We start from the raw sequence: 27,641 nt of genomic DNA, 5'->3' as shown, positions 1-27,641 counted from the left end.
AGAGGAAGCTCAGGGGAGACCTCATCACTCTCTACAACTCCCTGAAAGGAGGTTGTAGCCAGGTGAGGGTTGGTCTCTTCTCCCAGGCAGCTATCAGTAACACAAAATGGTCTTAAGCTCTGCCAGGGAAGGTTTAGGTTAGATATTAGGAAGAAATTCTTTACAGAAAGGGTAATCAGGCATTGGAATGGGCTGCCCAGTAGTGGATTCTCCGTCCCTGAAGCTTTTTAAGATGAGATTGGATGTGGCACTTAGTGCCATGGTCTAGTAACCACAGCGGTAGTGGATCAAGGGTTGGACTTGATGATCTCAGAGGTCCCTTCCAACCTGGATGATTCTGTGATTCTGTTTGCACAAAGCTGTGTGTCAAGCACAGCTGGGCTGTTGGACTATCTCTCTGGAAGGCTCAGTTGTGCAGAGAGTGCCAGCATCACACAAGGTCAAAGCAGCACTGGCTGTGAGAGACACCAGCTAATGCATTAGAAATGAAGGATAATTAACAGCACCAAAGACAAGCTTGCTGTCTCTGCCCAGACCTCCAGAGCTGTGTAGCACGGGTTTGGGGCTCAGCTGTGTAACCCAGCTACTCCTTTCTTACCTCAGTGACCAGCAGTAAGCCCAGCAGGTAGCATATGACTGCAATGGCCAGGATCAGCAGCTCCCGACGCCCCTTCTTCCGAAACACTCCTGGGAACATGTCAATAATAGCTGTCACCATGCTTTCCACACAGACAAACTGCAGAAGAAAACAGGTCAGAAAAATCAGTGTCTCTCCTTCCCCAAGCACACACTTCCTCTCACCATCCTTTTTTGCCTCCCACCACCCAAATCCTTGTTTTTTCGTTTTGCCTTTTCATCTGTCTTGCTTCCACCAAGGGCTGTCAAAAACAGAGGAAGAAGGCCTGATTCTCCAGGTGGAGGGGCTGAGGTGCTGCAGAGCAGAGCCTGAGCAGAGCACCCTGCCTGGTAAACGTGTCAGGACACCCCCTGCATCCCTCATCCCAGCATGCCAGGGTTGCACGCTGCGCTCTGCAGGGTGCTCTGCTGAGGTTTGCTCCTGGCATAACAGGGGTGTGAGATGGTAAAGGATGGGCACACTGGTGAGAAGAGAATACAGGGGTTGCTCTGCTGGGATGCAGCTGGGAGAAAACAGTCCCATTCCCGCTCCCAAACTGCCCTGCTCTGTGCCAGGCCTCCCTCTGTTGTGTGCACAGAGTCGGTGCCGGCAAAAAGATGGGAAGGGATGTAGCTGGGACATCCTCACGTACACACAGGGAGGAGGACACTAAACAGAGATGCCAGCACATATTACCACTGGCCTGCCACTGGCCCTGGCTCTGAGCTCCCTCAATGTGAAAGCACTGCGTACAAGGTAGAGAACATATGGAAGGTACTAGCAAGGCACAAACCCGCCTTATACTTTACAATGACCATGGGGATTGCTCAGGGTGGGGACAGGCATTTGGGTGTTAGATGAGATGAAGTGTTTGCTGTACCTGGCTGTCCAGTCCCAAGAAGATCAGCATGAGGAAGAAGAGGCAGGACCAGAGCTGAGACACGGGCATCATTGTTACTGCTGTTGGATAGGCTATGAAAGCCAGGCCAGGACCTGCCAACAGACCACAGGATGACCACGTGTGCCACTCACACCATCACCTGCTACCACTGCCCTGCAGCCTGGAGTAAGCTCACATATTTCTTCAAAGTTTGTATCACCATATCTTCTTGCCCACACAGGGCTGAAAGCTGTGTCATGGAGCACTGGTCCTGCAGACCTTTCTGCAGACTCCCATAGCAATAGAGGATGTAGATAACATCTTGGGCTTCACTTCAAAAAAGGGCCCTTCCCTTCAGGCTCTTTGTTTTCCCTTGGCTCTGAAGTCTCAGAAAAACCTACCTGATTCAGCAACTTCTGCAATGGGTATGCCCTGCTCTCGAGCCATGAAGCCCAGCACTGAGAAAATGGCAAAGCCAGCAACAAAGCTGGTGGCACTGTTCAGGAAGCAGAGCATGATGCAGTCCCTGCAGGGAGGAGACCAGGGAGAAATCAGTGTTTCCTGCTGCAGAGTGGTTCCACTTGGGATCGTGTCTGTACTCAGCTTCCCTAGTCAGGCAGCATAAACCAAGAAACAACAGTGTTGGTTTTGAACTCCCTCAGAAGTAAAAAGCTCAAGACAAAGCCAAATATCAGCCTACCTACCTTGTGCCTCACTGCACGTGGCACAGAGAATGAGGCACCACCAGTGGCTTGTGAATAGGATGACACAATTATATACACAGGGACATGGCAACAAAAAAGCTGACAAGAGTCAAGAGAATAAGAAAAACAATAGAGAAAGTGGGGAAAAGAGCAAATTAGAAGAGGGAAGAGGTTGCAAAAGCAAACACAGGCAAGAAAGAGGAGCGTCTGAGAGCATGAACACATACAGGTTCAGCAGTTGTGGTAAACAAGGGTTCATGGGCTAACCCTAATCCTCACCTGACAAGGATTGTGTCTACACTGTCTTTATTAACTATATTCATGTGGAGGCTGGAATGTCCTATGCTCCTTTTCCTGAAACTTTTGTGCACTTGCTCCCTGCGAAAATGGGCCACCAGTCTGAGCTGGTTGGGCTGGAAGCCCCACACCCCAGGATCCTGCCTGGGCAGCTGCCAGAGCTGACCCACAGCATCAGCTGCTATGGGGCAGTGTGGACACCCAGCACATTTGGACCATCCAGAGCTAAGCTGCCAGTGCAAAGCACCAAGGGAATTAGAGGAAGGCATCAGTGCACTGCTCCATTGGTGATGGATACATTCCAGGAGAGCCAGAGGAAAGTATTAACTACCCGACCAACAGCCTGGCAGCACCTATTGGAGAACAGGAGAGACAATTGAAGTCTCCCAAGTACAATTCCATTTTCCCGTCTGTGCTGGAGCAATACATGAAGGAAGAACAAAGCCCCTGCTTCTCAGGGCTCTGTAGAAGGTGTCAGAAGTGCTCCTGATGGCTCCACTGAGCCCCATGTCAGGCCATGGATAAAATAGACCTGTAATCTAAGGGCATGGAGAAGGTCAGACAGACTTTATTAATCTCCTTGATAGGGTCAAAAGGCCACTGGCAGTACATTACTCTGATGACAGTAAAGCACTGGAGTCAGGGGGCCCTGCCTTCCTCTTTGTACCACCTCCCCTGCCTCGCAAGTGAAGTCAAACATGGCTGTGCCACCCCTGCCCACACACCCTGTCAAAATAGACTGTGGTGTCTATACAGTGGCTGGAGACACTCTCTATTTTCATTCCTCCCCCTCCTCCAAATCTCCCATTTCCAACCTGACTCGTGCAGGAGAGCACAATTAAAGCCATTTTCAGGAGTTCCTCTGTTCCCTCAGCCACTCTCCATCCCTGTGCTGTCCTCCACGGCCTCTGTGCTCTGAGCAGCTCACTAGTCAAAGCAGCATGACCCAAGGTCTCCCCTGCTGCCTCTGACACAGCTCCGTGCTGTTTGTCTCTTACCAAATTTCCAGAAGGATACAAGAAGTTTAGGCTCCTCTTACCTGTAACAGTTGTTGGTGTATTTGTTGTAGCTGCCCAGAGCTGTCAGGCATCCCTGGCAGATGGCATAAGAGAAGAGGATTTGAGTGCCTGCATCCATCCAGACCTGGAACAGAAAAGGTCAGTGGTCTCCAGACCTGACAACGACAAAACTAAATGGCTGTGCCCTGCCAACAACAACCCCTCCAGTCATGGAGAAAAAACCCTGTGAGACAGAGAGGGGATCAGTGAGTGTAGAAACTGGGATGCCTGTCTGGGAAAAATGAGCTACAGGACTGGAAATCCTCTAGGAAAAGTCTCCTGAGAGGACGCATTTTCGCATCCCACTCAAGGTGACATCACTTTTCCATCCTTCACCTTTGCATTCAGGGTGGAGATGGCATCCCTGATGGCATGGCTCCAGCAGAAGCTGACACTGTTGGAGTCTGTGGTCCCTACCTATCCCAGGGTTTGCAGAGCCACTTGTGAGTCACACCAAACGAGACTGTGATCAAGTCAGTGTTGATGCCTTCCCTGCTCCCTTATCTAGTTTCCAGCATCCCTGAGGCCACGGTGCAGGGTGAAGGGCAGAATATTGCCAAGCTGAAAGATTCCAGGCCAGTGGGCTGTCACACACTCAGGTTCTCCCTTGCTCTGGCATTGCCTGGGAAAAGCTGAGCAGGCTTCACCACTGCTCCAGCCCTCTCCTCTGTGGAGGAGCTGAACTGTGGGCTGAGCTGCAGCTCTGCTCTCAGGCCCTCCCAGGGAAAGCCCTGAGCTGTGAATTAGCAGGAAAGCAGGGAAACAGCTCACCTTTCTGATCATCTCCAGGTTCCTTGCTCACCCTATTTTTTCTCCAAGCAGCCCCCAGCTGCAAACATCCAGAAAGATGGATGAAATTCTGTAGCCTTCAAAGAATCCTAGCCCAGGCATTGCTGCCTAAATTCACACAGATTTCTCATGGAAAGGCAAGTACACGGCAGCCCTTCAGGCACGGACACACATCCCACTTTAACCAAAGCCCCACATTCTGCCAAAACTCAGTAGCAGGATCTCACTCCTGCTATGCTGGGTTGCAGCAGCCTGGAAAGACCATGTCAGCTTTAGTTAGGCTGTGAAAGATAGGGACATTTCCAGGGAATAAGCTCTAACCGTGAATAAAACACACTCAGCCCCAGTCACCCCACTGTTATTTATTTTGATATCAAAATGCCATTTACATTCAGTTGGCTTTCTGCTTTCAGTGCACCACAGATTTTCTATTGACAACACATAGATGCATCTGAAAGCAATTTGGGGGGGGGAAACAGTGGGTTTGGCAGCTGGTTAGGGAGCAGCTGGGGCTTTAGGCATCTGGGAAGACACGTAAGGTCAACTGAGACTGTGGGCTAAGCCTATTGCTTGGCTGCCTCCATGAAATGATTCAGCAGTGGAATAATTAGCAGCAAGTGTCATTTAAACGCTCCTCTGGGAGGGGGGTCGACATTAACACCTCCATGGGCATTGCTGAGCCCACATGGGGAAGAGAAGCAACCTACTGCTGCAGAAAGGCGTGGGAGCAGACACCCCAGAGGGATCCTCCAAGGGGGACCCTGTGCAGCCCCCAAGGGTGCTGCCCACATCTTGCTAATTTGGGCTACCTTGCAGGTCCTGGGTTTGTCTGCACCCTCTGCCCTTTTTGTCATCTCTGACCCTATTTTTCACCTCTGGGTACACAGCATCCTTCTTCCAAGGTGGGGAAGGTTTCCACAAGCTCCAGTGAGTGGTGGCAGGGATTGACCCTTTGGCCAGGCCCTGACCCAGGCAGGTGGGACCAGCCCCCAGGACAGGTGAAGGGAACTTATTGCCCAGCTGGGGCACAGCCCATGTTACATGCCTTCAGTCTGTGCAAGCACAGGGACCCCACACTTCTTGGGAGGGCCCTGTTGGACCCAAACAAAGTGCTAACCAGGCCAGAAAAAAATGAAAAATGGTAGATTATATCCCCCCCGTCCCTTAGTTATTTGCATTTAACAGTTAGGAAAACCATCTGTTACATGCTGAATATTTGATATACTCTTCTGGTTTTGCTGAGCCCATGAGTGGAAATGATCTAATGTGTCCATATGCTGCAGACCATGAGCAAAAAGGCTGTGCTGTGCAGGGGGACTAGACCCCCCTCGGCAATTTTAAGGATTCTGGTTCTTTGGTCTCCTTTCAGAGAAGACAGCTGGATGGTCAGTCAGCATCAGATCCAACGGCCAAGGCACTGAAAACGTTCTCATGGCCAGCATTTGCCTGACACCCCACCCACCTGCGGGTCTGCCAGCCTGGAAATGTCTGGCTTCAGGTAGAAGATGATCCCCTCGGCAGCACCCGGCAGCATGACCCCTCGCACCAGCAGGATGATGAGCATCATGTACGGGAAGGTGGCAGTGAAGTAAACGACCTGCAGGCACAGGGAAACAAGAGGAGAGAGGGTCAGCAGGGAGGCAGTGCAGGCACCACCTCATCTCACCTCGTCTGCAGGCCCCCACCCCAGCAAAGGTCCCTGGGCTCTGCTGTTGGCTATAGCTGCTACTGCTTGCATAGGAGAGGGGTGGGAAAGAAATTAATCAAGGTTATGTCTCACTGGTGATTTAGTTAATCTACATTTTGTTCCTCATCCAAGACTCTGCCACTGGTTGCTCTGCTTTGTTTTCTCTTCCCAGTCAGTGTAATTTCCCTGCTCTCCAGCTGTTCTCTTCATCTTTCTAGGGCTGCAGAAAAAAACCAGATCTCTTCCTGTCACTGAGTTTTAATGAGGAATTATTAAAATGGTCCTATGCCCAGCAAGAGTTTTCCAAATTAAATAGCAACTCTTGCTGCCCCATTTGAGACACCTCTGAGGAGTCTCGTTTCCAGGAGTGCTCATGCATCAGTCCCATCCCTTCAATGCCTCTGAGCTCACAGTTAAAGAATGGGGGCACCTCAAAGCCTTTAAAGAAAATGTAGACCATTACTTCTGTAATACTTTCTTTTCACTTCTTCTCTTATGTGATGTAAATAAATATTACAGGAGAATTAATCATCACTAATCCATTGCCTAAGGTAACATATTATTTTTGTTCTATTTGTAAAATATTTGTGAGCAAGTTGCAACTTCCTAACATTTATTCATTACTAAAATTTATCCAAGTAATGTGAAGGCTTGTTTACTCTGTGGATTCATAGTGAGAGGCCTGAAATGAAATTTTTTTCTGCTTAGTGATAATTGGTTGAATAAGTGACAGTACGTGGTACTTTTGCTGTTCCTTGATTGAATGGGAATGCGAGCACTTTGGGCACAAGTATTAAAATCTACCTTCAGAAATAACTTCTGGTGAGCCTTTATACACATCTGCTGAATGCATGAGGAAAGGAAACATGGAAAGAGCACAAAATTGGGCAAAATTAAAAGAAAAAGACTTCTAAAGAAAATTAGTTTTCATGGAGTTTTTGAAATTATTTTCCTGAGGTCACTATTGTTTCTTTGAGTTTGGATTCCTTAAATAACAGAAGCAGAAACATAAGGGTCTGGCAGGGTTATCTGACTTAGAACAGTCTCTCAGGCATGCACAACCCTCTGTTTAATCTGCAGCTGTTGAACAGAGTTATGCACCTACTCAGAATTCTTGGGTCTTCTCTACTGCATATCCTAATACCTTGTCAGTGAAGAAAGAGAAGGAAGCAACTGAATTTTTTGACAGTGCCCCTGTAATACTCAAAATTACTACCTGCAGAGAAGACAACTGACCTGTTTGACCTGTAGTGTATTTTGGGACAGAAAACCCCACCCTGTGTGTTGTTGCACCATGTCCATAACATCTAGCTGGTAAAAAGTAAGCCCTGTGTCCTAAAACTTGTGATGGAAAAATCTTCTGTAGTTTCAGGAAGACCATTCCAGCTATTGTGTGCACTCACTGTTTTCTGTTTCTGGCCTGGTCTTGCCAAACCCTGTCAGCCCAACCAGCCTGACTGAACTTCTTTAGTTTTCTCCTTCTACAGGGAAGTTTTGTGCACCAGGGCAGCACTGGGCAAAAGAGAGACTCAGTGGAGAAAGCTGAGAGCTGAAGGGAACGTGGGGTGACTTAATTACACTTCCATGCAGATCAAACACCCTCTCAAGATCCAATCTCCCAAGATCAGCATGATGCCTCTTGTGAAGATGGCAAACCGGGGGGCATCAGGGATTTAAGGTTTAAAATGCAGAGCGTTCCCTCTCCCCACAGAAGTGGAGTCTGGCTCTCCCCCTTTGAGAAATGGTGGACAACAGGTCAGCACCAGCAAGAGCCAGTCACCAGCAGAAAGTGGGAAAAATCTAGTGAGCAGAGCAAGCTATTGTCTTGCTCTGCTGAAATGGGTGTCCAGTGCAGTTTTCAGGTAGCAGAAGTGATTTCATGTTGAAATACAGGTGCCCAGTGCTCCAGGAAACACCTGCCAATGGTAGAGATAGTGACCTGAAGGAAGAAATCTGTTGCAGAAATTGATCCCCCTCCCTTTGCCATTGGGACATCCTCTGGATACCCACAAGACTCAACCGTCATTAATAACCCACCCATCTCATTGTGATTCCAGGGAGGAAAGTGGTCCTGAGTAAGTCAAGGCCATGGCAGTGTCCTTAACACCCAGCCCAAGGCATCACACACTCATTCACTCCAGAAGGAAAACCAGTCCACCTGCTCTACAGGATCAACATGGGCAGGGAGCTCTGGCTCCAGCCTCACTAGCAAAATGCAGAAAGTGACCTTCAGAGGCAAAAAATACACAGGCAGGGGGAAGAAAAAGGAGAGCACAAAGACACTTCTCTCACTGCAAGTATTTTGCAGGATAAAGAAGCAGGAGAGATTCATTATCTATTCACTGATCTGGTTACAGGCAGCAGCTTGTCTGTTTTGCTCAAGTGTTTAATTACTGCCAGGGATGGGAAGTTTGCCACTGCAGATGATCTTGTTAAAAACACCAGCAAGCTACACCAGGACAACACACTGGTGAGCAGAGGATTCCCAAGGACACTTGGGGAGTATCCATCAGCCACTCTGGGTATCCACAAGGGAAAAAGTGACTCAAGGCTCCCCTCAGTTCTTTCCCTGTTCTCCTCTTCCTGTTGGAGCTACTCTTTTAGTCTTCCTTTTAGGGGTCAAACACCACTGGTGTAAATCAGTATGGCCTCACCAAGTTTTAGGTTTGACTTTGGTAATGTGTCTCCTGCCTCTATTTCATGAAGAGGGAAAAGAGATTGGGGAAGAAGTGTAGGATGGGTGCAAGGAGGCTTATGGACTGGGAGGATAATCTCCGTTCCTACTTTTCCTGTGGACTTGACCCCTTTCCAGATGCAGAAGTAGCAGATGATCCACGCCAGCAGGAGACACAGAGCCAGCTCCCAGCGCACAGTGCCCAGTTTGTGAATACCATCCGTGAGCCCCAGGACTCGCTTCCTGCCAGTGTCCGGGGACAGGGAGAGAAGCATTAACACCCCAGACCCAACTCACCCATACAGACCTTTCCCATATTACCCCATCCGAAATCTTAGCAGACTATCCGCAACACATCTGCCCAGGGCTCCCAGCCATGTGAATCACCCCAGCTCTGCCTAGGGCTCCCCTCTCCCTCATTTCTGCAGATGCTGCTCCACCATGTCTTGTAGCTGGCCCAAACTCTCCCACTCTCCAAACTCGTGGTGCTGTGCCCTTTGGACCCAAGCTGCACAAAATCAACAGCTGCTCCCCATTGCTCCCCCACCCTGGCAGATGCTCAGCAGAGACTACTCAACCCAAAGCAGGGGTGAGTGAAGATGCCATCATCACATCAGGACATCACTCTTCCTCCCTATGTACTGCACACACCCTATATATAAGCATAAATTATCTTTATGATTCCCATGCCCTTCCTTCAGCCCCCTTCCTTGAAGATTCACCTTCGTGAGGGTGGGCCACATGAGAGCTCAGCACTGCAGCTCGTGCAGCACCCAGAAGCTCAACCCCACACTTACAATTCCTCTGCACACCCTTCTTCAAACCAGTCCCCTCAGGTCCCCTTGCTCTCTCTGCAGAAAACCTGAACAACCATATCAGAGGGGTCTCAGCTCTCACTAAAAGTGTGTGCAAAGAACAGAGCAAGAGAGGGGGGCCAGCACTGTGCAGACTCTTTCTGCAACCATGGGTGCTTATCATCTTCTATGTGCCCTGTGGTGGCTGCAACAGACAAAGGACACTCAACCCTTTCAGAGACACTTAAGGACACATAAATGGGGGGGGAGACAAAAACAAACAAACAAACAAACAAACAAAAAGTCCCAACTGCTGAAGCTGAGTCCCTGACACCCCTCTTCTTTACGAGACCTTCCTCAGTAGAGTGTGGAGAGGTAGTGTGGCACCAGCAGCTGTTTCAACCTCTCTCTGGGACACTGTCTGCCCTGCTGCAAGACCCCTCCATCAGAAAATGCATTATTGCCTCCAACCCTGTGACCAAACCTCCTCAAATTCCTCCCTGGCATCTCACAAATGCACCTCAGATCTCCACTCTCCAGGGATGATCCTGAGCACCCTGACTGGTCACTTCCCTTAGGCAGCAAGCAAGACATGGTCAGAAGAAGAGAACAGGCAGTTTGGTCCTTTCTGTTTCACTGTGGAGGGCTGTTCAGTCTGCCCTGGCCCCTCATGCTCACCTGCCAACAGCAGCCTGCAACACCCAGCACATGCATCCCCTGCTTCTAGCAACTTCTTATCTGATTTTGGTGCCTCTTTCGGTGGCCACACTCACCCAGGCACCTCAGTGCCAAAGAGAGAACATGCCTGTGCAGGTGTGCACATGAGCACCCTCGGGCAGGCACACCATGGGGTGTACCCAGTCCTCACGCCCCTGGGCTCTGTGCCAATCTCCTTGGCAGCTCATTGTGCTCCCCATGTTCAGGTCTGACATGTGGCACCTCACTCGGTCCTACAGAGATGCACAGCCCCCCGCCCAGATACTCCTAGAGCTGCAGCCTTTGGATGAGAGAGGAGCCTGAACAGAGGGAAAGGGATCACATACTCCCAAAACTCAATCATTGAGGAGGTGGCGTTCGCAGGCAAGGTCCTGTTGTCCAGGCTGGATCTATTCAGAATGTCCACACAGAGATCTACCAAAAGAAAAGGAAGTTGATGAGCCAAAGAAATTCTCTAAGGCTCCTTCATGGGGGATGCTCCTTCCCCTCTGCACCCTAACCCTCACTCTGGCAGCACACAGATCCTTTACCTTGTGCCATAGAGCATCTCATTAAACTTTTGCATCTCATTAAGCATCTCATTAAACTCTGGCTCTCCCCAGCTACAAATCCCAATCCAGCAGTAGCCAGAGGGCTTCAGGAAAGGGAAAGGGGAAGGAGAGAACAATTCCCTGCCAAATGGAATCCAGATGGTTGCAAAATATAGATTATCAAGGGATAGCCACTATGAGTAGCCAGGATAGAAAATCCCATTCTCTTCCCCCATCATGTACCATTCCCTGTCCACACATGCATACATATGTTCACACACACTGCAGATGTTCCCTTCTACCATCCCCAACTGTTACACAGCATGAAATTACTAAAACCATGCATCCAAGAAATACACCTCATCTTGCATTTCACCAGCAAAAGACAATCCACTGGAAAAACAAGGAAGCCTAGGTGTGGCTGGAAAGCTTGTGTCTGTTGAGATAACATCTGTGGCTTTCCTCACAAACAAACCATGCTGGAGGAGCTGAAGGAATCAGCTCTTCAAAAGGCTGGTTACCTCTGCTGGGATGAAGGGGCAGAGGAAGCTGTAAGTGAATGGCTCATGGGGTGGAAAAATTTAACACATCACAGAAACTGATCATCTGACAAGAGAAAAGGGGAGGGAACCAAGCTGTTGCTAAGCAAAACAACCTGTTCAACACATTAAAAATGTCCTGTCAAGGACTTGAGGTCCATGAGAATTGCTTCACATCTACCCCATCTTCCCAGTGCCTTGAGTAAAACCAAAGCCAGGTCTTCTCTGCTGGGTGCAGTTATATGAATTGTGGGCATGAGGAGATGAGATCCCTGGCCAGTGTGAAGGTATAGAGGCTGTATGGATGTGATTAAACCAGGAAAACAGTGCCCTTATAGTTTTGTGTTACTGGTTCCTTCACTTGGGGACCTGTACTGGCAAAATTCTCCAGTGCAGGCTTAGCCTGATTTAGCCAAAAGCTGTGAGTGCAGAGGAAACTCTTCAGGCATTGGCAACAACTGTCCCAGTAACTCTGAAGGAGTGGAGTAAGGGAACTGTAAGATAAATTGTTGTACCAAAGCTAATAAAAAGCTCCTGCCACATGAGGAGGACTCAAGATTGGCTTGAAAACTCTCCCACCTACCTCTCCCACTTGCCAGAAAATGCAGATTTTTTTTGTGAAATCATATTGCAGCTCATAAGAGTTTCTTATTCAAAGAAAAAAAATATTTTCTACAAATCCCAAATAATTTCCGGGCATCGGAAAGAAGGTAAAAGCTGTACCTGAGTTCCAGGGGTTATTGCAGCTAGCCCATGGTAGCACTGAATTGAAGGAGCTGAACAGGTAGAAGAGTGCCCAGGACAAGATGACAATGTAGTAAATATTCAGATACCACTCAATGATTTGTGTGGCATATCCAATTCCTGTGAAGGAAAGCAAAAGAGGTGAGGATGGGACTGCCAACCAACTCCCAACACATCAGGCTTGCAACACCAATAACATGGTTCACTAGACAATAGGGTAAGACCTACATAAGGGAAAGAGAAAGGATTTTGAGACTGTGCATGCAGACAGGACACATTGTTGGTATGTCTAGACAGGTCTACGTTGGAACATCCAGAAAACTTTACACTGATGTGAAAAAAATGTTTTGACCACTACAGTGCCACTGCATTGCAGTGCCTCTCCTTCAGGAAAACCAGCTCCAGCCTTTAAAGAAAAGAAATGCAGGTGAATCTCTTACTCCTGGGAAGACTCAGGAAAAAAATGTTCTCGCAGCCAATATACATGAAGTAAGGTGCAGGGGCCAAGGTACAGACCTGGGAGCACAGCACTGGTCTTGTGCTGACTGTGCCCATTGCTCGCTGAGACATCAGAACCATGCTCAGGCCAGAAAGGCCCAACTCATTCCTTTAAAACTGGTTGTCAGTGACCTTTGAGATGCCACTGCTGTTCACCTCCAGGCCTGTGCCAGAGGTCTCCAGTGCAGGAGGTCCCAGAGTCCCCAGGGAGTTTCAAATAGGGCTGCACACCCATGCTCGAGCAAACTAACCAGGCCTGCAGGCTGCCTGAGCACAGGTTTCCCTGTCTGCAAAAGGTGGGTAACAAGCTCTCCTCTGGACAGCAGAACTGAGGAAATCAGATTCATTAATACATTAATGCCATTAAACAACCTTCCCAAGGGCTCCAGAAGTCGTGGTTCTTATATCTGTGCCTTAACCTAAACCCCTTGCCATCTCTGGGCTGTCAGACCAGTACATGCAACGTGATTCCCTCCAGTTTGGATGATGCCAGCCTGCAAAAGCTGCCACAGCAGCCTGGGCACTTCAATGGGCAGGGAAAGCACTATAAACCAGCCAGCTTTCCTCATCCTTTTCTCACTATTTGTCCTGGACTACATGCAGGTGTTTATGTATTGACACTTCCATCCTCCTCCTGCAAGCTGGCCATCCAGTTTCTCCTCTCTCCCAGGCTCTGAGCTTCTGAAGGCAGAGACTTGAGTTCAGCTGGACCAGCACAGCCCCCAGTCAGCACCACACACCCTCAGTCACCTCCAGAGGGGTCAGGGAACTGCCCCTGCACACACAGCAGTCACCAGGAGGGATAACAAGGCTGAGAGAGAAAGAAAGGGAGGGAGAATAAAGGACAAAGAACAAAAAAAGAATAATAATAATAACAACATTTCTGAAAAAGGCTATGAGTCACTAACTGTTAGAAAGTGCTGCCAGTAAATCCTGTAACTTGACTGACCTTCAAAGATGGGACAGATCTTCCTCCAGGCAGTGACCCCTCCCTGGCTCGTGTACTGCCCCAGCGCCGTCTCCAGGAAGAACAGGGGGATCCCACAGGTGAAGAGGAAGATGAGGTAAGGGATGAGGAAGGCTCCTGCAGAGAGAGGTAAGATGCTCCCTCAGAAACCTCTTCAAAAACCTTATTCTCACCACTCCTTGCCAGGTACCTGGGGCCACAGCTGGAATCAGCTAGATAAACACAAATATTTCTCTGAATTAACTGTGCAACCTCTGCTAGAGAGGCAAGGTCTCCAACACCATCATTTTCCAGAAAAAAATACAAGGGTGGTCTGTCTACTGCCAAATGCAGTACTTCTGCATTTGTTCTTGGCCAAAACCTAAAGGTAAAGAGTAGCCAGATAAGGGGATAAAAAAAAGTAAAAAAAAAAGGCAGTGCTGGAGTTCTCCCTGCTTCATGCTCCTGACCTCATTCCAGTTTTCAGTAGGAGTGGGGTGAACCAACTAAGTCTTTGTTTCACATAACCACATTTGTTCTGCCTTTCACGAGAGTCACAGCAAAACTCCCACTTGCCCAGAGGATACAAACCTGGAGGCTGGTGACATTTCTTACTAAGTAATAAATTTCCCAGGATATAAATTTACTTGAGGTATATTTCATGTCAAATTTGAAAAGCAGTTTGCACCAAAAGAATGGAAATAGGGGAAGGGCAACAGAGTATCTTTCCAGCATTTTCAAAATGAAGAGGGTTAACTTCTCCCTTTGAAATCGATTTTTTATTACAATGTAGAGCAATGTCTTAAGAGAAATCAGCCTAAAATAGAACTCAGATTAACCCTTGAGAAAATGGAAGAAGAAGGAGAGCAAAAGCAGGATTTTTCCAGAAACAATGACCAACATAAGCAAAGCATCAGAAAAGACAAAAACAAAAACATCAAAGTTGAATGCCCTATAAAAAGTAGTTTAATGCCCTGTTAGCTGTCTGAATCTTTTTTCCTTCTTTTCAGTTCTGCTGCCAAACCGATACACCCAGTAAATTCACTGCTCTGCTCAAAACTGGTCCTGAGATGTCATTTTCACAGCTGACCTTCCTTCTGTCACCTCACTGCCTTTCTCCTGATCTTTAGTGTAGGTTTTCACACTTTCACTCTGCTCCAAACGAGCTAAGGCAACTGTCTTCCTCGCTGAAACAACTGTCAAGGTCTTGCCACTCCACACAGTAAACTTTTGGTCATGGGTAGCTGTCGCTGCCAGCGCTTGCAACCACAATGAGGGTCCCTTTCTCAGCCAAACCCAGACATTGTCCCCCCCCAGGCCCTTTCCTCTCCTGCCAGCACCAGGCATCCACACTGAAATCCCTTCCTGTGACAATTAGCAACTGGGAACACTTGCCCTTGTTTTTAAGCCAACAATGTTACAATAACAAGGAACATCCAAATTTTCCCCTAAACACAGCTGTGTGTAGCTGCAGGAGACCTGGGGCCAGAGGGAAGGAGGCTGGTTCTCAGGGTCAGTCCAGGTTTGCAGAGCAGGGACAGGGAGCTGCATGTGCTGAACTAGAGGCAGCTGCTGCTTTTGGTGCTGCAAGACATCTATCTGTTTGCCAAATCTGCAAGACAGCTTTATCATCCTGCACACAGATAGTCTTTCAGCAGATTCCAGATTCTCTCCTCTGATACCATTTGTCTCAGAGGTTGACCCATTGTGGTCTCTGAGCAATGAGGGCTTTGTTAAACCTCTATTGCCTTGTCTCTTGTAACCATCCCAGAGGAGTTACCAGCTGAAACTCCAGTTGCGATCCCCTCCTCAACTTGCTGCTCTGCTGGAGGACTGAGGGGCCCCCAGAAACAGATTCTTTTTCCTTATGAGACAACAGCAAGTTCAGGATGCTGTTCAGAATCAGATCAAATTTGATAGTGCAGCCATAGGTAAGGCTACAGTTGGTTGCTTTACAGCAAATTAGTGCTATTGTTTCTATGGCATCTCTCTTACAGCTTTATAACCATCTCAGTACCTCTGAAGGTGGAGAAAGGTGACAGGACAGCCATCTCCAGTTTGGGGAGGAGGGACGGGGATGCAACAGTTATAGGTGGAAAATGCCTTCTTTGCCATTTCAAGGACTTTTCCAATGATGAGAATATCTTTGAGTGTCATAGGAAAGACAGTGCCTTGTCCCACACAAGTTTGTCAGCCATCTGGTTCCCTAGAGCCCTGGAGAGAGAATTGTACCTTGTACAGCAGTGGCATACCTTCTGCAAAGGTAGCATGTGAGCTGTGAGGGAAGGCCTCTCCCATCCTAATCTTTCCCAAGCCTAGCCTTGTTGCCCTCTGAATTGCAGCTTTAGATATTCCAGAGTAGTTTAATTAAAAAAAAAAAAAAAAGTTATTCAATAGGTATCTAAAGTGAACAAAAGTAGCCTTTTCACTTACACTAATTATCATACAAATTGCAAGGACTACTGAACTGGATACCACAGGCATAAACTATGCAAAGATATCATCTGAGCCCAGGAAGAAATTTTCCATGCAAAACCCATGACTCCTCTCTCAAACCATCCCTGCAGAATGGGCTGTTCAATCAGAGGCACTCCCAGTGTTTACTAACCCATGCTGGTCTGATTTGCTTTTGGTGCCTCCAGTGCCTCCCATCAAAACATAGGAAAAGGAGACTGGAGGATCTGCTAAAAACCATCCCAGGTTTAAGAAAAACTCAATTCCATTTTCTTTAACTATTTCTTACCCAGCCCCTCTTTGTTTTAGAGGACTCATTGTATTGTCTCCTGTTTGATTTGGAATTTGCAAGTCCTGGAACCACTCATCTATTGGTGAAAGCTCACGGCGCCTTGGACAAAAAAGGCCTTTGTGGCATGGTTTGCAGAGAAAGGAATTTTAAAGTGGGGGGAACAAGCAAGTCCCAGAATGTTATTTCAAGGAGTCTCTAGAGAACAAGAACAAAAGAGAAGTTATTGCTGTATTTGACATGTAATTTGTTATTCCTCCTTTTCTTTTACAAAGTTGATTTTGATTCACCAAGAAAAGTTAGTGACAGTCAATTATTCCCTTCCGTTTCATTTTATTGTTATGAGAAAGTTTAATTTTTAACCATGTAATGATCTTACTGCAGTGCTACTGGAAAAGGAGAGCCATGCAAAGAGACAAAGGGGAAGGTGAATGAACCCTTCCATGGGTTTTCCTAGTAGTGGTTTGATGGCTGTGGGAACTGCTCCTGAGAAAAAGGGAGAAATGTCCTCCTAAGGAGTATCAGGCCTTGGCAAGGATACCAGCACCATCTAAGCTTTTCCTCTGTGAGGAAGGGCCTGAGAGAGGTGGAGGTGACACCGGGAGTAGGAAAAGGGAATTGTGTAGGAGGAGGCTGCTGATGGCTTTCTGACCATTCACAGCACTTGATAGTTTCCAAAGACCACCAATTTCTTGAGATACCCAAGGGCCTTAAGAAGTTACTAGAGTTAATTCAGCATCCAAACTTGAGATTGCTGCTTTCAGAAACAGTACCTGCTGGACAGCTGAATTCACCCCTCAGTTTTTATTCCTCCTGGTTTTGGCAGGAGCTAACTTGCTGGAGGAGAAGATAAGGGAGTGCATGTTGGGGCACATGAGGCATAGGAGAAACGGGTTCAGGCATGCACATATCTCTTGTCATGGCTACAGATCTAGAACATCTCATGCATGCTGTGAACTTACCACCACCATTCTTGTAGCAGAGGTATGGGAACCTCCACACGTTACCCAGACCAATGATCTCCCCTGCCACAGACAGCACAAACTCCACTTTGCTACGCCACTGGCCTCTCTCTTCCATTTCCTCCACTTTTGTCTCTTCAGGTCCTGCAATGGCCCCATTGGGCTCTCCTTCTTTAGGCACAGCTCTTGTCATGGCTCTGTGGGACAGAAGAAAAGGAGAACATGGGATGTAGAGAGCCACTGCAGGACAAGCTGGTGGGAAGAGGGAGGGAGGGGACCTGTCACCACAATAGTTGTGTTCCTTGTGTCAGCCTGAGGTTCCATTATCCTCCAGAAAATGGTTTCTTTAGTGTCAGCACAAAGTATTATCCCCAAGTTATGTCTGTGCTGAAGAGACAGAGGAAAGGTCACTGATCAGGTGAGATGAACCCACCCACACTACCCCTTTACTGGACTCACCCCTGAATTCACCCTTCCCTGCTCACAGCCCCCTTCCTCATCCTTCCTATCTGCCCCTGACTAAGTGCTCTGCACCTCCATCATTGCTGAAACCTGGCCTGTTAAATTGGAAACAGCAGTTCAGAGGAAGAGAACAGGAGCTGGAGATGAAGCAGAAGGAGGGAATGGAGGCAGAAGGAGTTTCTTCTCCCAGTGTGCTTTATACAACAACTGTCTGGTTTTAGATGGCAGGAGAGAAATGTTAATAAGATTAATAATCTGAACAAGAATGGACAACCTACTATCTTACCTCAAGGCACTGGTAGGAGTGTTGTCTTTGTCCCCCTGGACACCACACTACACTACCACAGCCTGACAACGCAGCAGTGCACAGGCACTTATTTGACCCAGGCTCTCTTCACTAACAAGCAGGTACCAGCACCAATCCTCCACCTTTGCCTAACCTTTCAAAGAATACAGGGCAAGGAAACAAAGCCCCTGGGGTGAGCAAAAGGGCCTCATACTTTTGAGGTGTTTCGTGTCCGGGCAAGGGAGTTCTCAGATTAGACAAGTCCAGTGCTGCAGTGAAAATATCAGCGGGAAAAAGCCCAGAGGTGGAAACACAGAGTGAAGTCACTGTTGGAGGAGACATGTTGAATGTGGCTGGGCCTCCAGAGTGGCACAATTAAGACATTTTCCAGTCTCTACTAAATCCTGCATTACGTTTAGCATCATCTTAATGAAGCAATGTTAGTGGTTGCTGTTAAAAGATGCAATTCTCTACCATACACAAAGTCCTTTTATTGGCTAGTTACTTTAAATCTAATCAAAATTCACACAGACCAGACTGAATCTTCTTTTCAACAACATTTTCATGTTGTTACAGGCAGTTGATTATAAGAAGAAATGAAAGCATGAAAAGAGAAAGCTTCCTCTGTCACAGCTAAAAAAATTCTTCTCAAAATCTTCCTCTAGTGAGTTTCCTGAGGTAGGGATGCACATGTCAGTCCTGACAGAAAGCACAGACCTAACACGAGCAGGGAATCTGGTGAACCATGACAGGGAAGTCCTAATTTTAGCTACATCTCACTGGTGGCATTATTAGTAAGCACAGTTTGGCCTCTGAAAGAGTGATTGGCATCAGCAAGGGATACACATTGCCATGTTGGGATTGGGAAACTACACCGGAAACAAAGCAGCAGCATCTCTGTTTCCATTTCCAGCATCTGAGACTGCAAAGAAATCAGGGCTTGGTTCCTTCAGTAGTAACTTACAGATTCAATTTGCTGGTGGTTCACCAGGGTTTTTTTTAATGTCACATCTATCATTCCTTCTGTGCCACCTAAGGGGACATTCCCATCTCTGGGGAGCAACAGGGACAGCAGTCTGCGTCACCCACACCGCTTAACATTTCCACTGCCCCCAGATCTGCTCTGGACTACTTCAACTTGCTCTCTCCCAGGCAAAGTCCAAGCACAGCTCTGGAGGCAGCTCAGGCCAGGGACCTCTCCCAGTCAGCAACTCAGTGGTGAGCAGGATCTTGTCACCTTTGATGTCCTTTACCTTATAGGACCACCAAATCTATCTATCCACCCTTTGCACCAGGACCTATTCCCTCCCTCCTTATGCCTAGTCTCTCTCCAGTCATCTCCCTGTGGACCAGCATCAGGGCATGAGATATCTCATGGGGAGTAGGGACTACCAGGGAATATGACCTAGCTGGAAATAAAAGCACACATGTAGACTCTAACATCTAATTGTCCCAGCAGCCAAGGAACACCACAGCACTTGTTTTGGTGTAGTTTCCAGTGAGGCAAGGGGGAAGCAGGAACAGGAACTGGTTGGCTCTGCTGGCACTTACCCCACACAGGACAGCATCGTTATCAAAGTATCTCATTTACTTCTGTAAATGAAATGATTTCCTAAATGCAAACCCTCTGGATATATCAGGCCCTCGGGCAAAGAAACATGCTTGAGTATGAAAAGACAACTTCTAATGAATGTTCACAGCAAAACAAGTAGTTCTTTAACACAGACATGTTTCCTCCCTCTGTTATTCAAGCAAAGAAAGGAAATCAGATCTCACAGTGTAATACACCACTTGCTCTCTAAGTGCCCAAGGCAACAACAGTCTTTGTTCCCCCATCTGCTTTCCTGAAGGGCCCATCCTATTTGCTTTGAAATCATCAGCAGATATCCATGGACTCTGGATGTAAAGGGATGAATCTCCTGCAAAGCATCAACCACTGTAATAGAGGCTGCAGCAAGAACGAGGGGAGCACAAACCAAAGAGGAGAGTAATCAGGGGTCAGTGAAGAGCATCCTCCAGGCTAACACAGCTGCCTCTTCGAAAACATTGCATAAGATCCTGATCCCTTATAAATTTGAGAGGGTTTTAGAGTTATTTCCTATATGAGCTTATATATGGGCAGTACTGCAGTGGGTATAACCAGTTTCAGTGTCAAATGCAGATGCGTGAGGGCACTAAGGAATCAATCTCCATTTTATCTCCAGCCCTTGCCCTTTATAGTTCATATGCTGGAAAGCACCTATTTACTGGTATGGCTTGCATAGTCCCAAACCCAGCAAGGGCTCTAACACATATAGATCTACATATGAGTGTAAAGGTCAATCAGCCCTCTAACAGCCTCATACAAACCTCAAACCCCACATTTTAAGAAGGTAGTATCAAGGCACACACCCTAAATGCTGGCTTGCAGCAGCAGCTCACCAGCACAGAGATCCTCCCAGTCCCAGCTTTGCCCTCTTCCCTTAGCTCGCCTGCTGGGCTGCACAGGGAGGTGGAAACATCGTGTCCTCCTGCCAGCCATTTCTCAGCTTCTGAAGCTCAGGCAAGGCCCCTTTCCCCACTGCCTGCCTGCAGCAAGGCCTGCCAGCTGGCTAATCAGTTTATTCCGATGCTGCAGCACAGCCTCCTCATCTTTGAGAGGAGCAGAGCTCCACGCACTGTCAAATGTGAGAGAAAAAGTAACACATACTTAATGAGATGTGTTTGATCTGTCACAGTCCTTGGCACATTCCAATTTGCTGCAGTCCAGGGCACATTATCAAGTACAATGATGTTTAAGTCTGGGTTATTGAGGATGTCACAGGAAGATGGCAGGAGATGACTTACCTAATGCTTTGTTTTTATTCTTTTAATGTAAGGTGGATGCAAGAGCCAGCCTATTTCTACTAATATTTGTGTTTTACTTCTCTTTTGTTAGACCTGTTTCACATGTGGGGGAAGGGGAAGATCACAATCAAGTAATCACCTGTCACCAAGCCCCAGGAAGGGAATGCTACGAGTGCCAGCCTGCAGCCTCAGCCCTGTCACCAGCCTCCACCCCAGGGACACCTGGACCAGAGCTTTGACTCTGCATCTCTCCTTTGACTCCTGAATAGGCGAACACAAAGGATAGAATTGTGATGCTGCAATGAGGAACATAGCTTGGACAAACAGAGCAGCAGAGGAGATGCACCACCTGTGGCTTCATTTTCCTATTTTAAGAAGGGGGAAAGCACCTTGGTTATGAAGTCAAAACTCTTCAGCTGGGAACAGATGATGGATTAAACTGGTGCCCAAAGTTTTGGTCCTTCATGTCATGAACTACAGCTTCTCCTTTCCCAGACAAAGCCATGCACAGCATTACACATCCCCACTACTTCCCTCTCAGCTTTGCCTGCTGTTTCTGTGATGAAGCCTATTTATGTACCTCCTGGCTCTCTTTCTAAACATCTAATCCTACTGTGCCCCTGCCCTATATGTTCTGGGGCCAGATGGGGACTCAAATAACTTCTTGTTTCCAGCTAAGAACAATTTGGTTCTCCCACGGCAGCCGCAGCCATCTACTGTGTTACATCCTGACAGGCAGACATTTTCCTCTCCCTTTGGATACCCCTCTCCGTAATCTATGAGTTCAAAGTAAAGACTGTGCCCCTCACTGCTCACCTGCACCTTTTCTGCTGTTCTTCACCAAATTTTGGGGGGAAAAATCCTATGACTCTTTCATTCCCAGCCTCTTTTTTCCCTCTGCCATAAAGTTTTTCCAACTTTTAAGATGCCATCTGATGCAATCCATAGTCTACCCCTCTCCTGGTCCCGCTCACCACCACCTCCCCTTCTCAGCTCCCTCTGAACTCAACAGTCTCTTCTAGAAGTGCTTTGCTGTATTTTCAGCCCTCAGCACTTTGAGGAGGTGCTTTTTGCCAGGCCTGGAGTACCCTTCACAGGAGTGACCTGCAGTCTGTCATCTTCCTACAGAGTAGGAGGCTTCCTCTGTGCCCAGTGCAACAGGCAGCTCTGTGTGAAATGGTACAGGGCTGGGCATGGTGCATGGAAGCAGCCAAATTTTTTCCCAAAAAGATTTACTGCTGAAAAAATAAGAACACTTGGATTCCCACAGGTTCTGGAAGGAGAACAGGCAGCATGCAGGCATCCATAAACATAGACCAACAAGTTCCCTTCTTCAACATTTGAATGAGGTAACTCAGTCTCCCTCTGGTCACAAATTTTGGACTTTGTTTGTCCCACACCTACCACCACAGGATTCTTCAAGTATGGTCACAAAAGGCAAGGAAAAGCAAAGACACCTCTGAAGTGCTCTGGACACTCACCCGCTGGGTCTTATGTGCTGAACACACAGTGCAGATATGCAGGAGAACAGCATTTTTTGGCTTTATTTGGAAACAAGATGCCACTAAAGAGGAGAGGCAGGAATCAGAAGAAGAGGAGCATATGAAGAGAAAGTGTCATTTGAAAGCAAAACATGGTGGTATCCTCAGCCTCCCCCAGGGTAAAAAAAGGGCTTTTTCAGAGTTGTTCAGGTGAGATAAGGAGCAAGAGAGAGACGAGAAAGTTGAGAGTGAAGCCACATGGAGTTTTGACACCAGAGGAAGAAGCCAATGGCAATTCTCCTAAAGCTTTTCTTCCTGAAACTTACTACCTGTTCCTGACTGCTGTCAAGACAGAAGCTTCTACTGCTGGGAAGTTAACATCCTCCGTTTGACCTCTTCTGCTGATTTATCTTAAGGCAAATGAGAAGAGGACAATCTCAAGAGGGAATAGTGAAACAGAGACAACTGCAGAGATGTCTTTAAAAAGCAGCCAATAGCACTTATTAGAGGAAGCACAGTGTTAAAGCTCCTTTGGACACTGGTAGGTGCTGCCTGGGCTGCAGAATCACAGGTGACAATGCAGGCAGCTGCACTGCATTTATGTTTCTTGGTTTCACTTTGAAACAAGCAGCAACCAAGGACGTAAATTGCAATTTAAGGTGGGGAGGGAGGAATCAGAAAGCAAAGCAGGCTGTTACAAAAGGAGGAGCAGGAGGACACAGAAAATTCTCTGGTTGCACAATCAGAGCCAGCAGTTAGTCGGCAGCTGAAATCCTGCCCTGCATTTTGATGGCAGGAGGGGGGGGCGGCTGTGGGAGCAGAGAGAGAAAATCAGGGCTCAGAGAGGAACAGTAGTGCCAAGGTACAGCTTGAGGAACAAACACAGTTAAATTAGTGAGTGGGGGCTGCTACTGGAATAGGTCATCTCTGCAAGATGGACAGGAAAATATTAGCAGTAGAAGGAAGTCTTTTCCAGCCAATCTAAGAGAGCAGGGATGGCTGCTTCCAAACCCAGGTGCTGCTGGAGAATGGCTCACTCCAGCTGCAAAAAGCAAAAAGACAAGGAAAAATGTAGCATGAGAAAGACTGATCAACTAGAGGACAGCAGCTGAAATTAAAATGCCTTTCGTTTCGAACTGTTGAAAGCTACTTGGCTTCTTTACACTTTCTAATTAACTTCCAGATTCTGTGGGCTGCAGGGTATTCTCAAAGCATCTGTTCAGCAAGGTTCATGGGGCACAGGAGGCTGTTACAAGGATCAGATTCTGCCTATATTTTCTCCAATGTGAAATAAGAGCAATGCTTCTGCAGTCAGAGAGTTTGCTACTTACTGGCACCAGAAAGAGTGAGATAAGAAGCAAATGAGAGTTTGCTAATGACATGTACATCTGCAGTACAAGCTGCAAGGATTATAGAGCATTACCCTTCAGAGCACACACCCCCAGCTCAGGAGGGTACCAAATGGCTCCTGGCCTGTCTTCTGCTGCCAGAACAGGAGATCCTCCTAAGTACCTAAAAGTGGCTGGACTTTCCTGAGGATCAGTGGCAAACATCTTGCTAAAATCAGTGTAGGCTGTTGTTCTCAGGGCCAGATCAGTCTCTGTCAGTGTCCATGGTTCACCATGCCTGCTCTGAGCTACAGAGACATGGGGGTCTTCTTTCTTTAACCTAGAAAAAAAGTCAAGACTAACTGATGAAGTCCATAAACGGGGTGTAAATATGGCCAGAAACCAGTCTTCACATAAAACGAGATACTCCTGAGACCTCCACTCAGCCCACAGTCTGGTTGTATTCGCTGCAACACAGCAAGAGGCCCATCCACAGCAGGATCCATCCTTCTTACAGGGCACCACAGTGACAGGTCTCCTATAGACACAGAGCCAGCTTGGCCCCAGGGGAGCCCCTAGATTCACCTCCCTGGTGGCTGGAGGTGTCTAGCTGATGTCCCGTGGCTTGCTCAGAGGTCCTTGTGCACAGCCAAGGGGACAGCACAGCTTCTGTCACTGGCTGGAGGAGCAGAGCAGGTGAACAGCATAGAGTGTGAAAGCTGTGCTGCTCCAGTACCCGCTCTACAAACAGACCCCACAGGGGCACAGAGGGGCAGCAACCTGTGGTGCAGCCCCAAGGTGCCCCACGGGGAGAGGACGGAGTCTGCAGGATGGGACATGGTGGCTACAGAGCTGCCACCTCACTGGGGCAGCAATTTCACAGAGCAAGGCACAGCACCTGGCAGCCCTGGGCAGGTCGGGTGAAGAGACAGAGGCTGCCAGCCCTGAAGGCTTGGCCACCTGTGTGCAGCCTGAGCCTGGCGGCCAAGGAGTTAGGGAAGGATGGGCAGCAAAGCCACTGGAGCAAGAGAGCAGAAGAGCCAGCACTGCAGCCAATGGTTCAGAGGTGGGAGAGCAGCACAGGGAATTTGGCATCACACTGCTGTAGGCAGTTGTATCTAAACTCCCCCAGGCGGGCACACCCTGCCAGACCTCCCAAAAACACAGCCTGAGGGCACTTGCTGTCAGTGACAAGAAAGGGGGAGCGTGAGGGAAGCACACTCAAGCAAAACTCTCCCAAAAGGCAGTCAAGGTTAAGGCACACCATGTTGCTTTATGCCTCTCACACGGAGGACAAGGGGAGCCAACAGTGTCTCAGCCCAGATGTGTGTGCAGACATCACAGAGCAGCAGAGCAGAGCTGCAGGAGCTCCCCACCATGATTGTCCCCACACTGCTCAGCCCTGCATGGGGAGCCCAGCACCTTGTGTCCTGCTCAGGTGCAGGCTGGGGATCTACCTGGCGGACTCTGGGCCGGCTCAGCCATCTCCAGTTGGTGCTCAGGACAAGTCACACCAGGTGAAATCAGTGCAGGCAGAGGTATATGGAGACTATGACTCCAGAAGTGCCCTAAGTGCCTTCCAGCAGTGCCTGATGTAACACCACACTGTAATGCCATGGGACTGCAACCCACCTGCACCCTCTGAGAGGCAAGGTGTCTGCTTTCCGGCCTGGGGCACCAAAACTTTCCTATAGCCCTGCCCAGGAGCACCGTCAAGCAGAGATATGGCACAGGACATTCTAGCCTGCCCTCTGCAAGGGCCACATCTGCACCCACGAATCCAGCAAAATTGGGCTGTTAAAGAGCTTCAAAGGTCAGGTCCAAGGTTCAGCCTCTCATATCAGCAGCTGCCAAAGAGGAAAAACTAGGGCAACAGCATTTCCAATGGCATTGGGTGAAAGCCTTGACTAACAGTGATTACTTTAAAAGCACTGTTGATTTAAGAAGACGCAGATCAGGTGTTATGAAACCCCCACATGTTCCGCTTGAGTTTGTTCACAAAAATGCCCAAGATCCTCAGAGTTTAGCACATGCAGAAACTATGCTGTCTCCCTGCCTCACCCCTACTCAGAGGCAAATTTGATGAAGCCTTGGTGGAAAGAAGAACAAGGAGCACATTACCAGGTACATCTTTTAGAGCTGCAGCCCCCAAGTAAATGCTTTAAGGCCAGCACCTCTGCAGGGCAGCACAGGAAGAGAGGGAGTCACTGACTCATATTTGCAGTAGCTGAAATGCCTACAGCCTACTTCACACCTAGCACCTTTGCTGTACCTATTATCACTTAGTTATCTGCCCTTCATCCCTGTCCTTATCTGGCTTGCTCTCATCTCTCTTCTCAATCTTTCTGCTGAGTACTTTTCTCTCTCTCTCTCTCTCTCTGCTGCCACAACCTTCAGTACCAATTATCCATCCTTCAGGCATCTCTTTGCTCTCAGCTTCCCAGCAGCCCCCCAGCAGCTTCTCTGCCTGTCCTTTCCTATAGGAATCACTAAAAGAAAAATCTCTTCCCTGGTTTGATCCAAACTGATTATTTGCTCCTTATTTTCCATCTCTCTCTTCCTTTGTTTAACGCTGAGAAGATTTTCCCCTTGCAGATTTGCTGGACCACTCTCCAGAGCACTGGCATGCAGCAGGGAGGACTGGAGGCACTGGCACTCCCGGTGTGACACACACATCCAGCCAGATCTGCTCAATGAGCAAACGCCCAACTCACCTGAACCCTGCGCAGGTCTCCCCCAGGCAAGCCCCTCCCGTTCTATCTTGTCCTGTCCTTTCCCGTCCCACTGGAATCCAGGCAGGGAATCCACCGAGTGCCAAAGAGATACAGGAAGAGTTTAGGCAGAGACTACCCTCTCTCCTCCTCCTGTCCCTCCCCTTCCACCAGCTCCCCCCACCAAATTATCACCCAGCTCACGTGTGGGTGGTGGGACATCAGGCAGGGAGGTGCATCAGGGTAAAAGAACTTTCTCCCCTACTCTCTCACAACATGCACAACATGCACCCCTCCAGACCTTGAACTGTGGCCCTGACAGGAAAGCAAAATAAGATCAGCCACAGGCGGGCAGGGTAAAGGACCAATGTTTGCAAACATCAACAACAGCAGTCAGGGAGTGACTCCAGGTCATCTGGACCTTAGCAGAGAGGGACCTCCCCCCTTGCAGACCCTGCAGCATGGCCCAGTCTGACTGCCACATGGTCCCACTGCACTGGAGCTCCAGCACTTTAGCAGGATAGTGACATCCCTCAAAGTCATCCTACAAATGTGCAGAATTGTCCCATCTCCAGGGAGCACTACACTAAACCTTCTGTGGCCAAGCTCAAGACTCACTAACACTATGAGACAGGTGAACAAAAGGCAGAGGGTGTGTGAAGAGGGGAATGTTTGTCCTGGGGTCACGCAGGCCCCTCCCTCCATGCCTGTGCCCTATGCTGAGTGCCAGTAGAGCTCATGGGACAGAGCTCTGTCAGCAAGAAGAGGTACTGCAGGAATCTTTATAGTATCTGGGTGCTCATTAGAAGTGCACAATCCCTCTGTGCCTAGCCCTGGTACACTTTTCCAGGGCTTCTCATGACCAACACTAGCAACAGGCATTCCAGTTACACCATTTTTCTCAAGATACTTCAGGTCAGATTTTTTTTTTTTAACGCTGTTACTGTTTTGTCTTCTGCTTTGCCTGTTAATGTGCCTTCCAAATTCCTATTGACCTTTTCATGTACCCATGTGGCCTAACCAGAGCGGCTTGTGGGGTGGGAGGTGGGGAACATCCAGCACATGCTCCAGTGGCTCGGCTGTGTCAGGGCTCACCAGATAAGCATCCCTCAGCCCCCTCAGTGAGAAACCGGGAGCTGACACGAGCCCTCACCACCACAGAGTAGGGAAGCAGTAGGTTTACGTGCCTGCACACGCTTATAGAGGTCATTTGTAATGTTGTCTCAAAAAAATCCTCCACAGGTGCCAGAAGCCAGTGACTCAGATTGCATTGGAGCACGCTGGATTAGCTTGGGGACAAATAATGCTGGAGACATGCGTAAGGGGAATCAACCCTGTGCCTGGTGGGATCCTTGGGATAAACCACTGA

The 27,641-nt window shown here is 48.3% G+C and overlaps 1 protein-coding gene across 6 annotated transcripts in view; it reads right to left on the bottom strand.

Annotated features, from left to right (window-relative positions):
• Nucleotides 1-26,532, bottom strand: part of SLC6A12 (solute carrier family 6 member 12) — a 39,576-nt gene extending 13,044 nt beyond the window's left edge. The window contains exons 1-13 of one of the 6 annotated variants that reach the window (XM_029963442.1): nt 26,477-26,532; nt 26,276-26,345; nt 23,746-23,901; nt 17,179-17,375; nt 13,477-13,611; nt 12,009-12,149; nt 10,543-10,630; nt 8,816-8,948; nt 5,807-5,941; nt 3,537-3,640; nt 1,898-2,022; nt 1,497-1,609; nt 599-736 (exon numbers count right to left, since the gene is read on the bottom strand). In XM_029963442.1, coding sequence (XP_029819302.1) covers nt 599-736; nt 1,497-1,609; nt 1,898-2,022; nt 3,537-3,640; nt 5,807-5,941; nt 8,816-8,948; nt 10,543-10,630; nt 12,009-12,149; nt 13,477-13,611; nt 17,179-17,375; nt 23,746-23,786 — 1,350 coding nt within the window. In that variant the 5' untranslated portion in view covers nt 23,787-23,901; nt 26,276-26,345; nt 26,477-26,532. The other 5 variants (XM_029963441.1, XM_029963443.1, XM_029963444.1 and 2 more) reach the window with 5 other exon arrangements.
• Between the last annotated feature and the right edge of the window lie 1,109 nt (nt 26,533-27,641).

This window comes from Manacus vitellinus, unplaced genomic scaffold (assembly GCF_001715985.3).
Source record: "Manacus vitellinus isolate BGI_N305 unplaced genomic scaffold, ASM171598v3 scaffold_5_pilon, whole genome shotgun sequence".
NCBI lineage: Eukaryota > Metazoa > Chordata > Aves > Passeriformes > Pipridae > Manacus > Manacus vitellinus.
This window is presented reverse-complemented; position numbering and strand designations above follow the sequence as displayed.